Genomic DNA, 19,124 nt, shown 5'->3' on the forward strand with positions numbered 1-19,124 from the left:
AGAATACGTTTTTTTTTGTTTTTTTTCCCCCCATATACAGGAGAAGTGCTATTCTATGCAATATAATTTAAGCCCTGCTGAAAGAGGTAGGTATTTAGACATCATTTGAAGATTGCTAGTGACGCAACTGTTTAGACAAAGTGAAAGTTTATTCCAAAGCCTGGGTATTAGAACTCCTCCAAAAGTCTCACATCAAGATGGCAATTGGAATCCAAATTGATATATATAACACCTAAATGCATAAGAAAAACAGAGGGACATCAGCTTGTTAGGAAGCAAGGCAGGAGCAGGACACAAGAAACACAGGGCACATAATAAACACTGCCAGTCCTGAGATCAGCAATTATATCAGTCACATTGAACGAAATGTCAATATACACTGACCAGGCATAACATTATAACATTGACTAGTGAAGTGATTAACACTGATTATATCTTCATCATGGCACCTGTTAGTAGGTGGGATATATAAGGCAGCAAGTGAACATTTTGTTCTCGAAGTTGATGTGTTAGAAACAGGAAAAGAGTAAGAGTAAGGATTTCAGTGAGTATGACAAGTGCCAAATTGTGATGGCTAGATGATTGGGTCAGAGCATCTCCAAAACTGCAGCTCTTGTGGGCTGTTCTCGATCTGCAGTGGTCAGTATCTATTAAAAGTGGTCAAAGGTAAAAACAGTGGTGAACCGGTGACATGGTCATTGGCAGTCAAGGCTCATTGAAGCATGTGGGGAGCGAAGGCTGGTCCATGTGGTCCGATCAAACAGATGAGCTCCAAATTGCTGAAGAAGTTAATGCTGTTAATGCTTGACAGGTCAGGACTGTTTTGGCAGCAAAAGGGGGACCAACACAAAAATATAAGGCCTGTTCGGTGTTAATGTAGGCCAAATTTTACAAGGGAGAGTAAGAATGTCAGATAACACGATAAAGATGCTCCCGAGATAGAGGTGCGATTTAAGAAAATATTCTAGGTAAACAATTTGGGCTGTTGTAGAGAATGGAGTTGCATAAAGAGTAAAACTCCCAGTTAGATGTAATGCCCAGTGTACACTACATAATCCATGTTGCTGTTTCTATACAATTTAGTCATTACTTATCGGTAGTTTTGTGGATGTAACTGTGTTCACAACATCTTTCACCTTTCAACTTTGTTCAATGCAAAAAGAAATTAATTTACCCTGAAAATAAATAAATGTTATACTCTGTGCCCTCATGAATCACTGAGTGTTTTGCTATGTGTATGCCTGTATATTTATACTATCCCAACAACAATTACAAAATGCAGACCAGGTCCAAAATTATTTGTTGTATGGGAAGCTTAAAATCAAGACCTACTGGACCTAATGGTCAGGAAAGCCCCAAAGAACTGGGGCTTATCTTACATTCTAAATCAGATACTTCGTTATCTCCTACACAGGACACCTCTAAATGACCTCTAAATGATGTGTAGTCTATAAGTAGTGCTTAAATAAGATCCCTTTTTGTATGTACTGTACTGAGTACTCCAACCGGTGTCCTGCTTAGCTCTTGACTCCTCTAGCCATCATGGTGGCGGCTTGGCCAGTGGTGCCAGTCGCTCACTCCAGGAGTCCCCACACACTTTAATTGCTGTCAGGAGCCCCACTGCAAGACTTTCTCACACAGCCTGGCTCTTGCCTCTCTATTTCCCCCTACCACAAAGGCGTTAACACACCGATAAATGGTGCCTAGCCTGAACACGATCCCAATCAAATGTAACTGATTGGGCTGTGAATGGGGAAAACAGACAGTTAATGCTACCATATAAATGTTTAAGCCTGAAATAAAGGATTGGGAAAAAAAAGAGCTCCACTTCCTGGGCTAAGAGTGAGGGTATGGGGCCAGTTAAATCTCGTGTGAAGGGAGCGACTGCTAACGTCTTTCCAGTCAACTGTTTTGAATTACAAACCCCCACTGGGATCCAAGCCTGCAAAAAGAAAATCGCTTCCTGCAAAACCGTGTGAGAAGCGAGAGCGCGGGAGAGAAAAAAGAAAAAAAAAGAGGAAGGTTGAGAGCGAGAGAGAAGCACAGTGAGACAGTTGTCCAGGAGTTTGTGAAGACTCCGCACAATGAATTACAGATGTTCATTGTGAAGAAATCTCGATTTGAACTGCCTCCCAAATTTACAGGACTTTTTTTTTTTATTCGGCTGTAGGACCATAAGCTGCAGAATTTGGCAAGGATGGCGTTTGGCCGACACATGACCCAGCACGGAACTCTGGATTTAGTGGGGTTAAAGGGAGGAGGAAAAAAAGAGGAAAGGGCAGACAGCTGGACTGCTCTACAGACTACACACACATACACACAGACTGCTGGAGAGGAAGGACATACTAAAATTATGGAAAATCTTCCTCATGTCTGAAGTTTGATATTAGCAGAGCTCCTCTTTTCCGTCTTTGTCAGCCAGTTAGAAAAGTTACAAAATTTGTAGAAATTAACAGCAGTTGTGAGATAAATGCACTAAAGTCCAGGGTCTAAAACTTCTACACTTAATAAATAAAATGTATATACACACAGATACACACAGATACACACACACACACACACACACACACACACACACACACACACACACACACACACACACACACACACACACACACACACACACACACACACACACACACACACACACACGTGCGTGACAAACATACAAAAAAGTAAATACAATCCATAGTGGCTTAAGAAAGAATTTGCATCTTCACATTTTCTGTGTCACTGAAACACTAAAAAGAATAAAATCCCATTTTTTTCTATATCAATCTGAAAAAAAATCTGGAATTTGGAAATTAAGTATACCATTTGAACGAGTGCATTTCAGTTTTCCGACTCTAAGTTCTTTGTTCCTACCAGCTGGACACAAATATAGTTGACAATCTCCTAGGTCTCTGCAGAACTGCCCAAGCTCAGGCTGGATAGTGAAGGTCACTGTACCACAATTTCAGAGTCTCTACAGACATGTTCAGCATGCTGGTTATGCCTGGATCATTCAAAGACATTGGCAGACTTGTCCGTAAGCCACTCCTTTTCTTTTTTGGCTGTGCATTTTGGGTTATTGTCTTTTCGAAAGCTTAACCTTTGCTCTGAGGTTTTAAGTGCCCTTGAGCAGGTGTTCCTTACGGAAGTCTCTATACTTTGATCCGTTCTGATCTTTTATCCTGATCTTGACAAGTCTCTTAGTCCCTGCTGCTGAAAAACATCAGGTGATGAGCAATTCCTGATTTTCTACAGCACTTGGCATTCGCACACACCCTAGGTTTGACCATCTGACCATAGAATCATGGCCCAATTCCCCTTTAGGTACATCTTGGCAAACTGCAAGTAAACCATCATGTGCTTTTTACTAAAGCTTCTGCCTGATAGATGAGTGCTGCAGAGATCTGTTAGTTTTTCTTATTTCCACACAAGAACTTCAGGTTCCTTGTCCTCTCCCTGAATGCATTCAAGTCAAAACCAATGTTTTTTTTTCTGTTCAACAGTCCAAATTATTACCCATTAAACTATGTATTTCAATAATATACAAATAAATAGATTAAACAATAAACTACACGTCACTTGTTTCATATTTAAAGCTGCTTTTCACCGAATGTAATTTTTATATTTTGTATATATTTGTTAGAGAACATTTAATTTAGAGACCAAAAACACAAGCTATGCAAGAAAGGCTGAGCAAGCGCTTCAGACAAGTACTTTTGTTACTAATATCTGAAATCAACCTTTGTTTCCGAGATACAGAGGATACAGTGGGGGGGGGTTTCACCACTTTGATACAACTGTATAAATTAAGAATTTATTATTAGCTTAAGAATAAACTACTGCAATTATTATGAAAAAAATATTAGATGAAATAAAAATACAAATAAGTAATGCTGGTTTTATTAGAGTATGTTTGCAACAAGAAAACATAAAATCCAGTTTATAGTAGTAACAGGGAAAAAAGAGAGGTTGAAAATGTTCCTTATGTATCCAACCTCTTACTGAACTAAAATTTTTTCCAGTTATGTATTGTTAACTTTATTGTAAGTTCAGAGAATAGATAAACCACCATGCTTTCTTAGGTCTCGATTCACACCAGGCTCTGGCTCCTCTCAGAACTGACCCAGTAAAAGACAAAAACAAAGTCTGTAACCCCTCAAGTTGTGACCTAAGGACTCCTCCCCAAACACCTGTGGAAATCAATTAATGCGATTGTCTCAAGTCTACCATTGGTGTTTGTGCATCAACGCCTGGAACCTGTGGGTAAAAGTGCTGTGTCCTTGAGCAAAGCCCTTAAACTCCAGCTGCTCAGTCATCACTGCCCTATTAGACACTGCTGTGACTTTGTGGAGGAAAAGAAAAACTAGGAGTGTGTTTACTGTTCAGCCTCATCTAATGTAAATGTAGAATCAAAAACACGAAGGTAAAATCTTAAAATATTACCTTTACGCATCTGCATGAGTTCACCGCTGTCTGAATCGCTGTCTGACTCGAAGAGACCCTTGAACTCTTTCTTGTCTTCATTTTTCTCTTGGATCTTCTTGCGCTTGATTTCAGGGAGGTTCAAATCTTCCATCTACAGAAAAAAAAAGGTTTACAATGCCCTTTTTAAAGACGCTTGAACAAAATTTACGTTTGAATAACAAAAAGCAGCATTCAGGTCTCAGATATTTATTTTTTCCACATTAGGTTTAAAGTTTGATTATGATAATTGCATCTGGATTGGAACATTGTTTTTAACAGCTCTTTCTTTTCACATCTTATAGAAAGAATCTAATACAGTCTAAGGGAACCCATGTTTTAAGCAATTTCAGATGTCGATAATTACAACACACGTGTACTTATAAGAGCAAGCGGAGTAATAGAAACCTAGGCTTTATCATCCAGATTCAACAGCACGATGGTATAAAGTTTTTTTTTTAATCAATCCCTGTATAGAACTAATAGTGATCCACTTATTTAAAAAAAAAAAACAAGAAAAAAAAGAAAAGAAAAAGATGAAATCTGAGCGCTGTGTGTGTGTGTGTGTGTGTGTGTGTGTAGCTCTTCAGAAGTGCTATGATGGAGGTGGCGGCAGGCAGCTCCAGTGGCATGAGGAGAAGAGGGAGGAGGGAGTAATCAGATCCGGGTGTGGGGGCTCTGGATCAAAGCCTGGGCCGCAGCCCTGAGCACTCTAATACTCTTCCTGCATCCTTCTCTCTCCCCATCCGAGCCTCCTCCGCCAATCTGCCGCTTCCCCGACGCCAACACTCCGCCTGGTGTCATCTCCATTATCGCCTTATGGACATGCTCCAACTCCAGCACACTCTCTCTCTCTCTCTCTCTCTCTCTCTCTCACGCACGCACGCACTCGCTCACACACACACACACACGGGCAGAGAGGAGGTGGTGTGTGTTACATTAAACTGCTGCTATACTTGGAAGGTAAGGTTACTGTATCTGTGTTTCCTGTGGGACTTGAATCTTTATCTCCATCTGACATATAAATAAATTTAAGTTCAGCTGATATTGTGATTTTCCACACATGATACAGAGCTAGACCAACAACAGTGCTGCCAGAAGCCAGAACTGGTGTGTGATCACATACATACATATAAATACAGTACTTAAACTATGGTTTAAGAACACTTACTCTCTCTTTGCCTGAGATCTCTAGTTGAATCTCCCTCTCTCGCAACTTCTTCCACTGGCTGTAGTACCTGGTAAGTGGAGTTCCTTCTTCTGTAACCTGCATCTCCCATGCCACCTGCCCCCACAAACACATACAAAGATTACATATACATACATTACATACACACACACACACACACACACAAAATACACACATACACACGCACAAGTTGATATCAAAAGGTTTTTGAGACTAAGTGCCACAGATCTGGGCGATTTTGATGAATGTTCTCCCTGGGAAGCTTTAAAAACTTTTAGTACATTGACGGTCTGGCCCCTGGGGACGAACTCTAGACGCACAATGCTGAGAATGTTGAAAAAGACGATGAGCATGCTTTTTTCAGTCGTGGAGATCATATACTGTGACATCTGTTGCTTCGTCTCAGGCGCTTAACTGTACCCTAAAATTTCGACACTGGTTATGATCTTCGACATGAAGGATGGATCATCCCCCTGCATGCTGAACGAGTTCTTGGCAAAAAATTGACACTGTGTTCCTCCTGCTCCTGGGTCAACAGCCTTGGGACGAAATTGGCAGCAACATGGGGCATGTTAAATCACACGGGAGGATTGCGTGGATTGTTCCGTACGACACACTGACAATGGCAGGAATGTTGTGGATTGTTCTAGGATGATCATCATGCACAAGTTGCCGAATGGTTTCCACATTTTTCAGCAATTGAGCTTGTTGAAGGTCTTCCTGATCTCTTGTCCTCTTCCAGGCATGTTGTTCTGCACTTGAAGAGTGTGTGCCACTACTTATTGCAGCAACTCTGTAAACTTGCAGAATCATGGCAAACTTTTCTGTGGCATATTTGCCCAGTTTTACACAGAATTTCACATTTGTAGATTCAATTTTACGTTCACATAGCACCAGTTGCACAGCTCCCGGTGTACACAGGATGATGTCTTTTGGCACACAAAAGGTCAGTGCTCCCTGTGACTGTGCATGTGTTCATGTGCTGCCATCTGTTGTTGTGTTGCAAAACTAGTCTTAAATTTGCGTTTTTTGTGGAAATAACTCTGTTAGCTACTGTATCACAGGGACATCTAGTTTGATCAATAGATTTAAGTCAGGACTCAATAAATACCCCTCAGATCACCATCACAATGAATCCAACCTCCCCTTTCGTGTTTTGGTCTTAATGTGAGATGACCAGACATTCCCATACAAATTCTAATGTACAGCACAAAATTCTTCTAAATCATCTAGGTCCTGCAGCAGCCACCACCAGCCCATAAACACAGCGTTTAACTATTCGCATGACGCTCCTAGTGAGAAATTCAGTTTGCTTTATGTAGCTTTTTGTATGGCCCACGTCGTACAAAATGTTCACTTGCGACTCCTCAGTCATTTCAACGTTATTTCAAAAGGCTCTGAGAGCATTCATGGAACAAGCATTAAAGGTTTTTTTTGGTTACCAATGGTTTCCGCCTTACTACTCTCCCATGAACCCCATTTTGGCCTGAGCATTTCTTTTGGTGTGGCGTCATGAGCATGGTATTTAACTGAAGCTACAGAGGCCTGCAGTTCTTCTGGGATATTTCCTGGATGAGTTGTTGCTGTGTCCTCAGGAGAAATTTTTGGCAGGCTGTCCACTACTGGGAACATTCTTTACACTTCCCAGTGTCCTCCATTTGATGATAATGGCGCTCACTGCGTTCCGTTTGAGTCATAAAACGTCACAAAGGTTTTGTAATGTGGAATTTTTTTATAACTCTCTAAGGATCAATTAAATGCAGTAATCAATACTGTTTCACATGGGTCATATTATGCATACCTTTGAGAAAGAATAATAAATAAATAAATGTGTCACAAGTTCTGTTTGGTAATAATAAATGGCCTAATACTGCATGCCCTACATGCAATAGGGAAATCATTTTTCATAGCACTTAAACATTCCAAACAAACTGGAAAGCAACTCCACTGCTAAATTTAATGCAAATAAACCTTGATATGACTCATGGTTTGGGGAAAAACAGGAGGAAATCTAATGCTTACTTGCACTGGTGTTATCATCTAATTTAAATTCAAACAGATACATTTCAATGCGACTTGACCTTGCTTATTCTCAAAGCTATAAAAGAAGATAGTAGGATTGAATGGAATAGTGGAGGAAGAAAAAAAATTGTAATAGGGGTGTGGGGTTGGAGAGAGGAGCCAGACCAGAAGATTTCTCTCAGCCTACCTTTAAAGGTCTTTGTGGAAGATATTGATCAGGTCAAATAAGATTTTCTAACCTCTAAATTCAATAGACTCTAATAGATCTCGGCTTCCGTCATCAGTTATCAAAACTTATTTATTACAATTTTGCGGTGGTTTGGAGGGCAGCGAGAAATGAATAGAGCATTATAAAAGTGAAAAATCCTTTTTTTTTTTTCTTTTTTTTTTTTATAAAAAAAAAAAACTGAACAAACCCCCCCACAAATTAGTGCAGGTCCTGAAAAACTCTTTACTTGATTTGAGTATTACGTTAAAAAGAAAAAAACAAAATGAACAGTACAAAAGGGACTACAATGACCTATGGCCTCCATGTTTCTATGAAAACCATAAGACCATGCAGAATCACTCAAATAAATAAGACCAGGGGAGTTGTCCAGCAGGAGGAGTGGCACAAGCAGGGGAGGAGGGTGGGGAAGATGGCCTTAATTAAATTTCAGCTGTTTGCTGGACAGATCAACGAGGCAGCGTGCCAGGCAGACGTCCTGTTACACTGGTGCAGAGAAGGTTGGCTTGCCAGTACAGCTACTGAAGGACATCTCTCCTGCCGCCCAGAGCCGGCGACAGACGCACCCGGCTCGGTGCCACGCTGTCTGCCAGCACAGAGCTGCCGCACCCCCTCCACTCGCCTCCAGAGTCTTCTACATTACAGCGGGGGAGGGAGGAAAAGAGAGCGAGAGAAACAGAGAGAGAGAGAGAGAGAGAGAGAGAGAGAGAGAGAGAGAGAGAGAGAGAGAGAGAGAGAGAGAGAGAGAGAGAGACACACCACACTCCATCTCTCCTTCATTTCACTCTTAAATGGTCTTAAATATTTATCAGGCTTGAGAGAAGCTACAGCCAGGAACAGGGAGGGGGTGGGGAGTGGGATGGGGCAAGCTCCGGCAGGGTGACAGATGAGAGCGGAGATGAAGATGGATGTGGCGTGGAGCTCGTCCTGGAAAGGAAACGGCTCCTCGTTTCTCTCCTCGCACCATCAGAGCTTCGTTTCTCCCTCCCTCTGTCTTGGTCTCTTCCCAAACCACTCCTGCTGCCATTACCCAGTCAGTGCTTATACACAACGTACACGTGACTCTAAATAGAGCAGCTCGACGAGCACCTGCCAGATGAAATGCTTGATAGCTACTATACTTCCTGTTCATTCCTGCTCATGGGCAGAAATGCTGTTTTAGCAAGTGTCCCCAACCCATAGGTACCTCAACAATAATATACACTACAGATTAAGGGTCAGTCTCAGCTGTGGCTGCGTGTTAGACCATGGCCGTAGGGCCTGCATGTACAAACATGCACACAGACATATACACTCGCACAGTCCTCCGGGGGAGCCTGCGGGTGGGTCTGACCAGCTGACACCTGTACATGGTGGAGACGCTGAGTGAGGCTGGTGTGGGTGGGTGGTTTGGATTGGAGCAAGCAGTAGATACTCAGACATGTTTTCACTACTAAAACAGGCCTTTCTCTGTCTCAAAATGGACATACGGATCACAAGAGTCTGGCCACAATCCATCCACACACAAAAATAAATAAATGTGTTTTTCCCCCCCGAAGATTTAAGACAATATAAAGATTGCATAGATAAAAAGGGGGAGCTATATGATGACAACATTGATGGGACTAGGCAATATGGCCAAAAGTGAATAAAAGTAAATATGAATAAAAGTATTGAGACATCTGACTTGTCCAGCTCTGACTTTTGTGTTTCAACAATTTTTAAACTTTCCTAATGTATTTCTAACATTGTGAATAAACTTTTGATGTTTGCATGCTATACAGTTACAATTAATCCGAAGCAGGGAGTCAGGAACTTCTTACTGGCAGTGGCAACTTTAAAAACTCAGCTGGATAATGGATTGTTTGGTGCAGTAAATAATCATATGAAATGTAAATTTTTGCTCTAATATATTACAGAATGCAGCTTTTGGGCAAAAACCTGAAAATGCTTTTTCACTTTTTGCTTCCATTTCCAGTTGATGTGAACTTGTGTAATGTTATAAATGTCAAATACACTTTGTATGCGCGTGTCTGCGCGCATACACACACACACACACACACACACACACACACACACACACACACACACACACACACACACACACAGCCGCTCTTTTAGTAAACTTTAGTGTAACTCTGATGTCGGTGCGCCAAAACAAAATGCTAAACGGTTGGCTGATCTGATTATATAAATGGCATAAACATGGTTGAATATTGTGGTAGTGTAATATTTTGTGTATAGATGATATAATTAATCAGCCAAACAATGCTGCTACAGTAATATTAATTATTAGAAAAATAATTTGAACAGGGAACTAAAACACAATTACGATTTGCCATTAGGAATCTACAGAATTATTATATGACACATGATCTTTATATCTCACAGCACTATTAAACAAAATGAGGCATTTGATAAGTCTGAGACAGAAAAGCCTTGCCGCAAAGATCAAGACTAAATACTTAAGGGAAAAAAATAAAATCTGCAGCTCGTATGGTGTATCAGGATAATTCCATAAAAAAGAGGACTACATCTAGAGCACAAAGTTTGCAGGTTGGAAGCTTTACGCATCAAAGCATGTTTACTTAATAGTCCAAGACGTTTGCTAATTAGAACGACAAGTTATGCCAGGTCATTTAAATCAGGCCTGCAGTCTTGCTTCATTTGGCATGAGTAAACTTGGAAAACTAATACTGAAACAGCCTCCAGTACAGGACTGCTCAACTTTTGCAGACTAGGCAGAATTCACAGCAGACACATAATGTAACTATTTAAAGGGCAGTTGCCGTAAAGTACAGAATATACGTGCACTCAGGTTTCTACTCTGGCTGGCTTTACTATGGTCTAAAACACTAAATGAATACAAATGACCACCTGTGTGCTGTAATTAATGTCAAGTCACACACATGATTTAACAGTGTGTTATGCTGACAGTGGCATAATGAGAAAATGCTTTCAGTGACAAAATATTTCATATTATATATATATATATATATATATATATATATATATATATATATATATATATATATATATATATATATATATATATATATATATATAGAGTAAATAAAATAAAAAATCTATTATTTTCTCATCTGTACAATTAAGTTGATAAATGTGAATGGGGCAATGGAAAGCAATAGGGGTGATGACAAATATGCCATTTGTCTGTGTTTCCATATTGGTACATGAAAAAGTTATTTGTACAAGATTACAATACATACTCATAATAAAGTTGGGGGGTTTTACTTCCAATACAAAGTATTGACATTGCAGTGATCACGTTTTTCTTCGCTACACTTCTGTACATCTGCAAAATAAAAGAAATGTCCGCAACCGGTGGTGGCAAAAAAAGCTTTACCTCTGACAAGCTGACAGTGGAGACTTCATCCATAAATCTCCACACATAATGCTCCTTTATATTAACGAGTTAACATTTTTATTTCATCTGTCCATTATTCATCTTATTAGGTTTATGATACAAATGCCATATAAGTTCCTGTGAAATATTTTTACTACAGTAATGGTTATTAGATTGAATTTGTTAATATCAAAGTGTGATTTGTTCTACAGCTGTTACTCTTGTCAAAAATGTACTGTAGATGTAGTATTGTAGCTGCACAGAAAGGTCCCCGTTTCGAAACCAGGCGAAAACAAAGTTGTGCTTTGCTTTAGGTGAGGTGGTAGCTCAGTGGTAAGCTACCATTCTTGGGGCCCTTGAGCAAGGCCCTTAACACTCTGTACTCCAGGGGTGCTGCATCATGGCTGACCCTGCACTCTGAACCCAGCTTCCTAATTTTGCGGCGATATGCGGAGAATATGTATAAAGCACTTTTACCTTTAGACACTGTTAGTGAAAGATCATTTAAACCTTTGGACCGAATCTGGTTGAAGGTCTCAAATCTAAATGGAAACTTGTACAACAGTGCCGAGGTATAATAACTGGTAAAACTCCATCTAAACACAGTTATGGGTATCATCAGTATTTATTTGTATTGAAATTTCCTCCTTTTATTAAAACATTATTTATAAGACCATTCTAATATGTAATAAATCAAGATATGGGTTTTCTTTTGTCCTTTCACACGCTCTAACTGGAAAGAAATAGCAAGTTTTATTTAAATTGGAAATCAGAATGCATTAACAAATTTAGCAAACCTCAGCAAAGACCCAAGCGGACGTGGTGAACTCAAAATATCAAGTCTGCAGGTGTAAAAGGCCAGACCAACTAACCATTGCACGTTTAAATAGAAAAAAGGAAAAACTCACAAACGTGTCTGTGTATACAAGGTTGAGACTGAGAGGGGTGTGGTACAGTTCCAGCTGTCTGGAAGTATGAGAGGTCATCGTGATTGTTTAATGGGCTCAAAATGCGCGATGGTTTGATGAGCAAGCGCACCCAAGCACACTTACCACAGCAGTGGTGTCAGCTACGCCAAAAGCAGCCTTCTGTCTCCGACTTGTGATGTGACTGCAGTTCTCCTGTACCTTCTCCAGCAGCTGGCGGATCTGCTTGCAGTAATTGGCCACTTTGCATTCCTTCAGAAAAGCTTTCAGCTGGATGGAGGGGGAGAAGAAGAAAAGAAGATCGCATTAAAAATCTACATGTTCAGTTCCTGATTGTTTTAAGGCATTATTTAAACCTGGAAAAGTAAGAAAAAAAAGAGTTTTAATAAATATAATAAACAAAATGAAAAAAAAAAAACCCAGCATGACCATTATTTGGCTGCAACGTTATTCTTAAACAAATTGTAATCATGGTCACATTCCAACAATAAAATGCTGGAGCCGTTTTTTTTAAAATGCCCACATGAATCATTACAGGCCAAAAGAATAAATATTCAAGGCCTGACTTTTAACAGTGCTTTGGAGGTCTGAGCTTTGGCCAAAGAACAGGATGTGGGCTGTGTGTAATGTGTGTGTCTGTGAATGATCGAGGAGTGGCCATGCTGCAGAAAGAAACCGGACTGCAGCCTTCACTTTGAGTGTGTGAGGCCTGAATGTTGTAGGACTTGTGTGTATGTGTGGGTGTGAGAGTAGCACTATAGCCTGTGGTTGGGTGTCCCAGGCATGGCCTTCAGCACCTCTCAAACAGGATGTGGGCCTAACAGTCGTCATCATGATAAAAAAAGAACCAAAGGTGGTGAGGGGGAGGAGAGAAGGGGAAAAATAAAAAACTAAAGAACTATAGAAACCACAATAGAAGCCTGACCACTACTCACTCACTACTTTACTGAATAATTGTCTTTAAAAAAAACAAACAAACAAACAAAAAAAACAACAGATCAATGCAAGACAAAAAAAAAGAAGAAAAAAAAAATGAAGAAAAGGGGAGAAGGAGACAGAGAATATGGCCCTTGTGTACCTGGATGATTGTGGGCAGTGCAAGCTCAGGGAAGCCGATCGTGCTGGCTTGGGTGTGGAAATACTCCAGTATAAGGTCATAGAGCTGCTCAATCAAACCATCCTGTAATAAACACATTTATTACATCAGTTTCATACCTGGTTATAACCAGACGCATCAATGTTGATTTTATATAAAAACAGTGGTATGTGAAAAACCTCCTCATATAAATAGCTACACATTTATGCAATTATCCTGTAAGCCAATCATGTAGCAGCTGCACAATGCATACAATCCTAAGCCAAAGAGGTTTAGCTACTGTTCACATCAAATATCAGTGATCTCTGTATGTAATGGTTGTTTGGGGTTTCAGATCTTTCATTATCTTTCAAATGACCTTGAGATTTTCATGCATACATGTCTCTAGTGATTACACTGAAATTCTGTAGACAGAAATGTCTTCTTGAAAGAGGTTAGAGAGAAATGGTCAGTCTGGTTTGAGGTGACCAAAAGGATACAGCAACTCACTAACCACTCTTTACAACCATGGTGCACAGAAAACCACTTTAGAATGCACAGCACATCAAACTCTCAGACTGATGGGATAGCATAACAGTGGAAAACCAGATCTGGATCTATAAGTTGGACAAAGTTTGAACAAAACTAGACATAAAAACAACGGCTGGTCTGTTCCCACATCTTCAACTGTGCAGTTATGGTGTGCTTGTGTGTTAAATAATGTGAACTGGATATAAAATAAAAAATGGTATTACAAGATTTCAAAATTATTGAGCTCCGCTTAAAATGCATTTTTATTTCTGGAATCTGAAATAACGCGAATGATTGTTCACTTGAATTATTCAAGTAAAACCTTTAAATTTGTCACTTTACAGTTTTTTTATGCAGATTTGAATTTGCATAGAACAGATACATTCTCAAATCAGACCATCATTGTGCTGTTTTGCTGCTTGCCGGTGTCCCTGCGACAGCATTTATCTCACACACAACCCAAACAGCACGATTCACTTGGTGCTCATTAGGGAGAGCAACTTTATGCTCACGTACAGCAATACTGATAATCATATCCCCAAAACAAATTCTCTCAACACTAGTTGCAGCACAATTATTTACATCTAATATACATTGTGAAACACAGAGGTCTCTAGGGGGAGCACCTTTCAGGAAGTACAGTCCAGCACCAGAATTAGACCCGCAGGATCTGTTCATTTGGAGCCGTTTTAGATTGCCCAACTTACTCAGAGAGGTTTAAACACGCAGACCCTGCTAATCCAAAAATGTTTGTGCCTGGGGTTGGGTGTAAAGCCTTTGTCCAGCCGGTCTTTGTCTCTGCTTGCATTCTTCCACTATGGAAAGTCCCTATGCTGACAGTTAGGCCAGGGAAAGGGGGAGTATTTTTAGTGATGCGACCTGAGTGCAGGCTCAGGGGCCGGATCCTGACGTGCAGCTGGGCTAATAATGGGATAATCCCTACAGGTCGAGTGGCAATCCTCTTGGCAGAAGCCTAGTGTGTGTGCTGCTTTAGCTGCTGTGACGACATGTTCGGACTTTCATCACATACGAGAGCCACATACAGGTACAGGAGATGTGCTGAGAAAGGAAAACAATCTTCCCATCTTTCTATTTCTACTTCTTAATGTGATTCAAGAGACATAGGTGTCCACCCTACTATTTCTGGCTGTAGCATGCTCACAGATGAATCGATTTTCTGAACTAATCCTAACGTCACAAAACATTTTCGAATTTAATGGAAAAACAACTTCAGTATTGTAATCTTGTTGCTCTATTGACTTTTTCCTCAAGGTCTAATCTTCAGTGATTTAAATGACAAATAAGAAAAAAGATTGGAAAAAAAAAGCAAGAAAAAAAAAATACGGTGCAATAAACTTGATCTCAATGGATCTACCTCTTTACCTAAATTATACATAGAAATTATAGCCGTTCACAATCGTTCAAAAACGGTCTAAAAACTAGAACTTTGCAGACAGCAAATCTGATCCATTCTCTCATTCACTGTTTGATCTCAAGCCTAAACACACTATAAAAAGTAGCAGAACACCTTATTTTTTCAGCCATACGTATACAGTTGTATAGAATATCTTTGAATGTAGTAACATTAAATTTGCTGCTATTGAACCCTGACCTCAACCGTACTGATCACCTTTGGGATGAATTGGAACGCTAACTGCACCCCTGGTATCCCTATGCTTCATCAGTAGGTCCTGATTTTACTAACACCCTTGCGACTGAATGAAATCTAGTGGAACATCTTCCCAGAAGAGTGGAAATAATTATAATAGCAAATGGGGACAAAATGTAATATGGGGTGCTCAAAATGCACATACACATCCTATGGTCAGGGGTCCAATATTTTTATATATATATATATATATATATATATATATATATATAAGATTTACTTTGAAAGCAAAGCAAAAACAAAAGAAAAAGCCCTGGATATACCCAAATGAAATGCAAAGTATATATTTAAACACAAACCAGGAATGGAATTGTTGTTAATGGTTGTGCTGTTATGAGAGGTATGTCTGCATTGTGCTGGCTACGGTTTACTGTGCAGTTTACTTTTTTCAGCATTTTAAGTTTTATGCTTTTCTCATTGCTGTAATCATTTAAAGGTTTCTGTGAGAGTCAGAGGAGAGAACAATTCTCACAATTTCTATTGGTTACATTCATTTCTTTCGGCTTCTCCCATTAGGGGTCGCCACAGCGGACCATCCGCATGTTTGATTTGGCACATGTATTCACGCTGGATGCCCTTCCTAACTCAACCCTCCCCATTTATCCGGGCTTGGGACCAGCACTAAGGCTTGTGCAACCTTAATGGCTGGTGTTGGTTCCCTGACCGGGGATCTAACCCGGGCCGTAGCGGTGAGAGCGCCGCATCCTAACCACTAGACCACCAGGGAACCTATGGGTCACATTCATGTTGTACTCAAATTTTGAAAACCTTTACTTCAATGTTCAACCTGACAGCTCCATTCAACCTTGCATCTATGCAAGAAGCCGTATCCCTTTAGTGAAATCTGCCAATGCATTTTTGTGTTATTTTAAACTGCATCAGCATTGTTGGGCCTTAAACAGCTTTGCGCACAGTGTAATGTGTAATGCGTAGCATCGATGCTGCTACTGTCTCCAGTGGCAACACCATGATATTACATCCTTCCCCAGGACTCATATTAGGGCTGTTGGTTAAATAAGCAATGTGTTGAATATAAAAATCCACGTTAATATTTCACAATTGACACTATCGATTATTCAGTCTAATCGTTGCCTCGTTACAATATGCATCAGCATGTTTAAACATCCATTAATGTCGAGAAAATGTGAGACCTCTCACCTTGAAGGCTTTTTCCTGCAGATTGGTTTTGCTGAGTTTGAGAATCACAGCAAAGTTAATGGGTTTGATGCTCATGCGGCCTGGCTTTTTATTGAAGTCTTCCTGCTGAAGGATCTGAGAACAAAACAAAAATAAGTTCAGAAATAATGTTCGTAGTCACTAAAATCATCTGCAAACGCACATCCACCGAGAACGACACTAACTGAAGAAATTTATTCAGCCATCTAAAAGGCAAAATAGCCGTATGATGAGCCGTTGAGGAGTAAACCCCCCAAAAAAGAGCATCAGATATATAATTACCCCAAACTTTTTCGCATCTAAATGGGCTTAAAAATTAATGGGGCAATAACTTTATACTGCGAAAAAAAAAAAAAGAGACCATCAGCAGTAGTGCTACACTGTATGTGTGTGTGTGTGTGTGTCTCTCAAACAAGCGAAGGTGAAAATCATGTTGGTCTGTAAAGCAATGAACATAATAAAAGATACAAAACCATTATTTTCATTAGCTAGGTTTCAGAGCTTTATAAATATATATATATATATATATATATATATATATATATATATATATATATATATATATATATATATACATATATATACACACACACACACACACATACACAGACAGACAGACAGACAGACAGACAGAGAGCACAATTCATGAATCTAATTTATATATATATTTTTTTACCCAATTTAAGCCACTTTGTGTGTTAGACTAAATCATATATGGCTTTCCGTTCTTTAATTCATCCCTTTTGCCATTCTAACTATATACATTATTAGGACAATAGTTTTTGGACACGTGATCACAAGATTTGTATGTGCCTTTTGAGCATGACTTTCTTTTCAGCTTCTCCCGTTAGGGGTCGCCACAGCGGATCCTCCGCACGTTTGATTTGGCACATGTTTTACGCTGGATGCCCTTCCTAACGCAACCCTCCCCCAATTTATCCGGGCTTGGGACCGGCACTAAGAGTGGCTGGGGATGGTTCCCTGACCGGGAATCGAACCCGGGTCGCAGCTGTGGGAGCGCTGCATCTTAACCACTAGACCACCAGGGGACCTCAAAACGGTCTTTTCGGCTTCTCCCGTTAGGGGTCGCCACAGCGGATCCTCCGCACGTTTGAATTGGCACATGTTTTACGCTGGATGCCCTTCCTAACGCAACCCTCCCCAATTTATCCGGGCTTGGGACCGGCACTAAGAGTGGCTGGGGATGGTTCCCTGACCGGGAATCGAACCCGGGTCGCAGCGGTGGGAGCGCTGCATCTTAACCACTAGACCACCAGGGGACTGCCTTTTGAGCATCCTATTCCATATTTTGTCTCTTTTTGCCGTTACAATAACCTCCACTCTTCTGGGAAAATGTTTCACTAGATTTAGCAGTGTGATTTGAAATTTCACTGTCTAAATAGGATCTTTAATAGAGTGCAATATGGAGCAAAGTGTTGATGCAAGCAAGTCAAAATGAATGAAGTCTACATGTATCAGTGCTCTACGTATGCAGGGCGACAATGATTATGCCCTCTAAAAAAAAAACCCATTCAAACCGTTAATCGTGAAATAAGTTAAAGGCCTCATGCAAAATCATGGGGTCAGAGAACATTTTACAAGTCTAAAACCCAATACTAGAATTACTATAAATGCAGCCCTAGAGTCAATATTAAACATATTTTAACAGCATTCATACAAACACATATCAAATGTTCACAGTTAAATAAAGGCATTTTTGGCCTGAATGTTCCAACCCTCAATACACAGAATTCTTTATACAGTACAACTTTCAAGATGATTTGAACAGAAAACTGACACCTAACATCATACATAGTCTTGGTCAAACCTGTCACTTCCTGCTTTAACTGGCATTCAGAAACTCAATACAAAAAAAACCCCAAAACAAAACAAAAACACACATGCCAATTGTCCTAACAATTGTACCAGGAATCGAACCTGGGCATAAATTCCATTAAATCTTTAAGCATCCAGTGCTTGTTAAAGCTACACAACTCTAACTGCATGCCAGGAAAAAAAAAGGTGTGCAAAGTCATTCCGTGCACAGTGCAATATATCTTTGTCAATTTCTCACCAAGTAGAAAATTAAAGCGTAACGTCCACGGGGAAATGAGAGCTGCATTGTGGTTTAGTCTATTAGGAACACAGGAAGCGGTATATTTATGGTCAAGTGTCTTTCGAAGCGTGTTTCCATCTGGGGTCTGAAAATATTCTGAACAGGAACTACATAGTTACTGGATGTTATTATTTTGCACCACAGATCATTATTAAAACGGTTAGACATTCCGGCCTGGAGATTGGCTTATAACCTTTACATTTAACATGTTTGCCTATTATTGTCTCTAACCGCCTTAGCAACTCTTTCCTTACTGGTCCATGTTCGGTGTGGGATACAGAGTAATAAAAACGGCAGAGAAACTACTTTTTAAAGCATTTCACTGCATGTAAAGCGGTGAACACTATGTCGTACTCTATGTCGTGTATATATGGGACAAATAAAATTTGATTTGGA

The 19,124-nt window shown here is 40.0% G+C and overlaps 1 protein-coding gene across 2 annotated transcripts in view; it reads right to left on the reverse strand.

Annotated features, from left to right (window-relative positions):
• The window catches only part of noc2l (NOC2-like nucleolar associated transcriptional repressor), a 35,432-nt gene that overhangs the window by 4,365 nt on the left and 11,943 nt on the right, over positions 1-19,124 (reverse strand). For both annotated transcript variants that reach the window (XM_083569850.1, XM_083569849.1), the window contains exons 13-17: positions 16,595-16,708; positions 13,240-13,341; positions 12,288-12,431; positions 5,624-5,737; positions 4,435-4,567 (exon numbers count right to left, since the gene is read on the reverse strand). In XM_083569850.1, coding sequence (XP_083425976.1) covers positions 4,435-4,567; positions 5,624-5,737; positions 12,288-12,431; positions 13,240-13,341; positions 16,595-16,708 — 607 coding nt within the window. The remainder of the gene's footprint in view (positions 1-4,434; positions 4,568-5,623; positions 5,738-12,287; positions 12,432-13,239; positions 13,342-16,594; positions 16,709-19,124) is intronic.

The sequence above is a fragment of the Silurus aristotelis genome, assembly GCF_946808225.1.
Source record: "Silurus aristotelis genome assembly, chromosome: 19".
In the NCBI taxonomy this organism is placed as follows: Eukaryota; Metazoa; Chordata; class Actinopteri; order Siluriformes; family Siluridae; genus Silurus; species Silurus aristotelis.